The 6,995-nt window shown below is 35.3% G+C and overlaps 1 protein-coding gene across 1 annotated transcript; it reads left to right on the top strand.

Moving 5' to 3' along the window:
- The first annotated feature begins 4,386 nt into the window (after positions 1-4,386).
- Positions 4,387-6,741, top strand: LOC139742683 (uncharacterized). The gene is made up of 2 exons (XM_071653215.1): positions 4,387-4,548; positions 5,042-6,741. The coding sequence occupies exons 1-2, from the start codon at positions 4,486-4,488 to the stop codon at positions 5,273-5,275; spliced, it is 297 nt and encodes a 98-aa protein (XP_071509316.1). The 5' UTR covers positions 4,387-4,485; the 3' UTR covers positions 5,276-6,741.
- The last annotated feature ends 254 nt before the right edge of the window (positions 6,742-6,995 follow it).

The raw sequence follows: 6,995 nt of genomic DNA, 5'->3' as shown, positions 1-6,995 counted from the left end.
TATATATATGTGTGTGTGTGTGTTGTGTGTGTGTGTGTATTTTGTTTCATAATATTCTTTATTTGAGTTTCATTCAATATTCAATCCAATATTAACAATGAATTTAATATTACCAACAACAAAATATGTGCTGCTGAATCATTTTTCAAGCAATACAGTACAATATATTTGGGTTTTTTTCCCAATCATACCATGTTTTTTATAAGAAAAATGACATGAAATTCTGCAGTACTCTCAGGAAAAGCTATTCTGATCAGCCTAATCAAGCCAATCCAAATGTGCCTTATCACACACACACCCAAAAAGAAAATGTGCTACTAAATCACTTTTTTTTTTCCTAACATAACTTCCTTTTTTTCTCGCAGAGCACAAGCTATATACATAAAAAATATCAGATTAAGTATAACTCTTAAAATAGAAAAACAATGTCTTGATCAACTTGACCAGATTTCTCAATCTCCGCTTCATTACATGAATTCTCTTTCATTCCGTTGAGAGTACAGCATTCCCCAAACATGTCATACAAAAAGCATGCTTAATTTAACCAAGCAAAACTCATCATTTTTTATTTCACCTATCAACCTACTCCCTCCCCCCCCCCCCCCGTACAAAACAAAACAACCATATGTGTATAAACCATATTCCTGCCTAACCTCTTAACCAGTAGTCTACTATAACCTAACTACATCTACCTAGCCCCTACCATCCCCACTTATTTCCCCAGTAACATGTATACATACACACACACACGCACACACACACACACACAACAACAACATGTCATCCGAACGATCCAATAACAACAATGCCGGCTCCTCCTATACATTTCACTACATACCACTTCAACCACTTTTGTTTTCTTCTTTCTTTTTTTCTTTCTCTTTCCCTTCCCAGTTATTTTGATTCTATGTCAGTTGAGATCAGTTGGTTTCATTTTGTTTTATATTGCTGTCTTGTGTATTTTCTGAGGGTCCCATATCGTACAAGCTTTGCTTCTCATTTCCATCCCCATCCTTAGTTAACTTGTATTATACGCTGTCTCTCTCTCTTTCTCTCTCTCTCTCTCTTAATATATATATATATTATATATATATATTAAACGAAGATATAATTTCGTTTTTTTCATTTGGTACTCATTTTTTATATGTACTTTGTCAAATCACATTCAGCAATTATTACAAATATCCTGTACATATGCAATGTATACAATTTCTTTGTTTATTTGATGGAAGTGTAAATAAATTCGAATCTTGAATCATGAAGCCCAAATACCCGGCTACAGTGACACTGATTCTATTCATACTAATCAGAGTTTAAAACAAAACAGAACCACAGAATTAAGTGATGATCCAGTATCGGCGTTAACAATACACAATTCGATTAAATGGACACATGTCTTTATCATATATTATGGTAGGTATGGTATGGTAGGTATGGATATGAGACTCTCCCGCACGTGTAAAAGATTTGCGTTCTTTTGTTCTTATTGGCCAAGATACCGACCCCCACCTCAAATTTTTCTGCCTGCCCTTTGTCTTTTAATTGTATAATTCCACCAAGATCAAGTATGCAGTAACAATGTTACACAAAATTTACCGGTGTATTTTCATTTACTAGACTCCAACAGGTTGGTTGACGACTATGCACGTGTGCGTTCTCGCTATTTGAATAATGCTGTAAGTAGTATACGGCGATTGTAATGCATATGGGGTGTAATGAGATAATATTATACGTGTACAGTAACCCGCAACATAGAAATTGAAGCTAAAATTGATAAAACTCATTTTGTTTTATCTTGTTGGCATTTTGTCAAGCCTCCTCCCACCCCAAAAAGGGGAAAAAGTAACACATTTCCACTTACTTTCTGGTGATTGACATCGGTAAAAGATAAAATAACAAGTACAAATAACAAGTACAAATACAAGTATTGTTTGCTATGTTAAACCCAGATTGTTTTTGCAGACACGATTCCTATCACTGAAGGGAGTCGGAGATTTGAATTTGAATTTGAATATCGGAAAAAAACAAATGTTTCATATCCCTAACATGTTATTACAGTGTAGGGCACCCATTCATTAAAGTAATGATATCCACAAAGAGGCGATGTCGTAGTATACTACATGTGCCCAAAATAATACGAAATTAGCGTCTAGTTACGAACATGACATAACATTCAAAATCGTTTTCCATGACACCACAGTTTTGTCCCAGTCGTCTTACCCTGCGACTGCAGAACTGAATTTTCAAACAATTCATAACTTTTAAACAGGTTACCCAATTACCTCAAAACTGTGCTTCTGTAACCAAATGTCTGCATTCATTAAATCTACATGTATTCCTGTTTTTTTTTTTTTTTATTTGTGTGTCATGTCGGATTACCATGTCATTTAATGTCGTACTTTATTAGCAATATGACACTTGTGAAAAACTAAACCCTTCCAAAAGCATAGGTACAAAACGTTTATGAATGTATCATTGGAAGGAAACGGTTATGGTAAGACTAAGTGGTAGCAGTTCTGAATGTTCGTTACCAACTGTTTGCTAAACTATGTGTTTCAAAACATTCAATGTGAGTTCATTGTATTGGGAGAGTGCGCTGATGTACGTGTGTATATGACCATGCACAAACATTTAATTTCGCAGTTTAAAAATTATTATCTCAGTCTTCTTCATTGAAGAACATACAAAAAATGTATTACAAAAAACGAGCTCAAATGGAGCCAATCATCACACATAATATCAACAGGTTTACAACTTTGACAAAAAAAACAACAACACACAAACAAACACCAAACTTAAACTATTGGGCTATTAATAAGGCTGAAGCTTCATTTTAAGGGAGGCACATGGGCTGAGAGAATCGATAGAAAAGTATGGATCGATTATGATTTGCAGTGAGTCCACAGTTCGCGCATAAATTATCTGCTGAGTTCTATATTTAGCCGCTGAATAGTATCTCGTAGTGCTGCCTGAATTCCTCTGCGAGAAGGTAATACTCGTGTCAGCCGTAGCGTATCGCCAATGCACTATTGTGCAATGGTCCTTCCCTCCTCCGCCTCTCTGTCTGTCTGTCTCTCTGTATGTATGTATGTATGTATGTATGTATGTATGTGTGTGTGTGTGTGTGTGTGTGTGTGTGTGTGTGTGTGTGTGCTTCGAGGGGAACTAGGGAACTGCTTTGGTAGCATTGATTGTATAGCTCGCATCAAATACGATAAACTGAAAGACACAGTGAATCGATAAGGCCAAACAGTCAACTTTGTCATTCATATTATGCCCAACTTAAACTTAAGGAAAATTTTTTGCTTATTGCTTAAGGAAAAGCAATATATATGTATATCTATGTACGTATATAATGATACTTGTAGTCCGCGCGTTGGTACCAGCATAGAAAAGATAACGAAGTAGGGTAGTAATGCGTTTCAGTCCAACAGTGCTAATTGTTTAGACCAACTTTTCGACGAATATATACGTACAATGTATTCGTCGCAAATTTGGTCTTGATAAATAGCGCTGTTGGACTGAAATACAATACTACCCTACTTCGTCATCTTATATATATATATATATATATATATATATATATATATATATATATATTATATAATTATATATATTGTATACCTTGTCTGAGCAGCTCCTCAGATTTATCTTATCCTCTGATTTATCTTATTTATAGAGTGACTGGCGTAGTTTCCTATGATCTAAGTGGCTACTATCTCCGCTCCAACATCTTATTTCCTTTGAACCGTACAGTGTCCTAGAGCACTGAAGTTTTGACAGGATATGAGATCTTCTTTTTCAGGACTTAGTCCTGAAAGAGACATCATCAATTTGATTTCATACTTCTGGGTATAACACGCTTTCCAAAGCAAAATAACTGAAATAATATAAAAGTGATAATGAAGATCATTCTTTCACCTTTTTTATGTTTGTCTGTTAGGCCCAATTTTGTAATATCATTCAAAATTGTGAATGATACTAACAAAATTAAAGAAAACCCCACGAAAAAATAGAGATAACTTATTAGCTATTATTCATTACGTGAGACCAACGTCAGCCAAATATATAGCTCCAACAGGCAGAGGTAAATTTGTGAATAACATCTCAGTAACATTTAGTTGGTTGAAAAAAAAAAAACCACACATACAACGCTTACTACTAACAAAGTATACATGTTAAATTGTGATATTGATATTAAAGGTGTGTAATTTCTAGTATTCGAATTCTTCATTTTCATTTTTGTTCTGATTATCTTTGATGTCTCGAGAAAATTCGAAAATAAAAAAACTGAAAAAAAAGTACACCGAGTGGAAATCCCCAAACTGTAGTGAGACGTCATACCCCATTAGAGCGGTAGCTTTTACTATAAAGGGAGCTTCTATATCAGATAAAGCACAGATCAGACAGAGATCGACACAGTGAGCGACGGAAGTGATTTTTACATTTTTGATTTTGAAGACAACTACCAAAATTTGAACAACTATGACTTCTAAGCAAGTTCCACCACCAGGAGGCATCATCAACGAGCCACACCTCAAGCGACCGGTAAGTAATGACACTCGTGCGCGATACTATAATGATACAGCTGCGTGGTTTCTTGCTATTTCCTGAAGGAACGATACATTGGTAATGACAACATTTGAAGCAAATCAGAGTTATCAAGAAAAAGTGAGAGATTTACAGCTGCAATATGTAATTAAATACTTATTCACATAATCGGCAATTATGATGATTTAAATGTAATGTTAAGAACGGTGCCTACATTTTTATTCATAAGGTCAGACTATCAATACGCTAATTGTATCTCAACTGTACTAGGATTTCTCCATGCATGTTTCTGTATGTTACCGATTGGTATTGTAAGTTTTCTGTGCGTTAACTTTAACAGTAGCTTTCAAAAGAAAAAAAATGCATTAAATTAGTCGCACTCTCGCGCATGATGAAGAAAAAAAAAACCAGAGAATATACTGCAAAAACATCAGATACTAGCTTACGTATTCTAATGAGCTTCGATTGAAACTTTCGTCAATTTCAACAGGTCCCCATTCATGTACAAAGGCCCGATCGACAAGAGACATTAACCCTACCAGTCCCACTAGGAATGAGTCAGGACAATTTCGTTTTCTTGGTTGCTGACCACCTCCAAGTGTCATCAAGCCAGATGTATGTAACGTTCAGAGGTCGCCCGCTTAGCGGCTCAGACAGTTTGTGGAATGCCGGAATCAGGGAGGGCAACACCGTGCAGGCCCATCTACGACTCCGTGGTGGCTAGCAGACCAATAGAAGCAAATGAAGAACATCGCCGGAGAAAAATATACCTTTTCGGGACAAAGAACGGCTAGCAGGATTGAAAAATAAATGTGATGGAACGGCAGCTGTAGCAACTCTGCATTCTTCTGAATACGAGGAAACACGAGAAAGAACAACGAATTCTGATAGAAGCACTATGTTTCTCAATGATATCAAATCCAATGCAAAACATTTCAAACGTTAGATACACAACCAACAATTACAGCTTTCGCCGCAAAAGATTGGCAGCTCTTTCTTATATCGCATGTTCACTCTCATGCCACCGGTGACAGAGTATAAAGAGAGGAGCTTTGGTAATCGTGCTTTATACCTTGCATTTCTCAGTTGATCTATATGTACCGGGTTACTTTGAGAGAGGTAGTTCACAATTACATGTTGGTACCTGGAAGGAAATGGGAGCAAAGTCCAAATAGTTTAATCTGAAATACTGTCGATTCAATCCATTATTGGTGTATATATATTTTTCAATCTCGAAGATTCCTTACTTGCTGGACGTCAAGCTTAAGTGGTAACCGAGTTTATTGCAATTTGTTTTGCATATGAGCAAATCTAACAGTTATGATGTATTCCCAAAGGAGAATGATAAGTTGATATTTTCCATTCATCCGGTTACAGATTTTGACTAATTGTTACCTGGTTTTATTTGTTCTCTATGACGGTATCTTAATCCGTTTGTATACTTATGAAAAATAGAAACAAGAAATTAATAAGCAGCAGGGTGTACTCTTTGATGACTGTGCTTAAATGGTAGATAAAAAGTAATCGTAAACGCGCTTTATGTATCATATTTATACTAGTATTGCCTGAAGTAAGTGCATTGTTTCCTTCTCGTTTTTGAAATTACCTTTTTCCTATGAAGACACAAAAACTCAAAAAATTTGCAAAGAACAACAATCTCTCTCTACGGTTGACAAATTATAGGATTAAGAGAGAAAATACCACTTTTAGTCTCGTAAATTATATCTTGTTTTCTTAGTCCTCTGACAATTTTCAAAAATGCCAGTTCAAACTAAGCTTATGAAATGTTTCCAATTATAGTAATTCATATTTGTACTATAGATTTTCAGTTTCAGTTTGTTTCGTTTCTCTACCTGTATGAAAGAAGTCATTGACAAAATCAAGCACTTTCTCATAAAAATATAAACGAGAGTACTTATAAGAAATGAATAATTACGTGTGTAGTACATGATATGTACCTTAAAGTATACAGGTGTAGGAGACCGTTATCGATAAGCAATTCGCTTTACTTCGATAAAGGCCTCTAGACATTGTGATTTGTTACAGTTTTCTATTACTTTTGACTGAAGAAACAAATCACATACACTCATCAGTAAATAACGTGAACTATCGAGTATTTTTAATGTCATTTTGGAATTATTGCGTTGATTAATTAATGCATGTAGAACGTTAAGCGCATAATGTAAATAATAAAGGGTACTCACATATGTAAACCATCTTGTCTTTCTATTTTCTATGTATGTGTGCGTGTGTGTGCGTGTGTGTGTGTGTGTGTGTGTGTGTGTGTGTGTGTGTTGAGATTCTGAGTGGCACAAGGCTAATGGTTTGATATTCGGAATATTGTGTTATTAGACTATTTGTAATTTGCATGTTTTTCATTATTTTAATCACCGTTTATCAACTGAAAAGAGAAAGAAAGAGAAAGAAAGCCTCGAACACACACA

Source organism: Diadema antillarum, unplaced genomic scaffold (genome assembly GCF_040938485.1).
Source record: "Diadema antillarum isolate AM-2024a unplaced genomic scaffold, OU_Dant_1.0 seq00001014_RagTag, whole genome shotgun sequence".
Classification (NCBI taxonomy): domain Eukaryota; kingdom Metazoa; phylum Echinodermata; class Echinoidea; order Diadematoida; family Diadematidae; genus Diadema; species Diadema antillarum.
The sequence above is the reverse complement of the archived record's forward strand: the minus strand, read 5'-3'. Positions and strand labels throughout refer to the sequence as shown.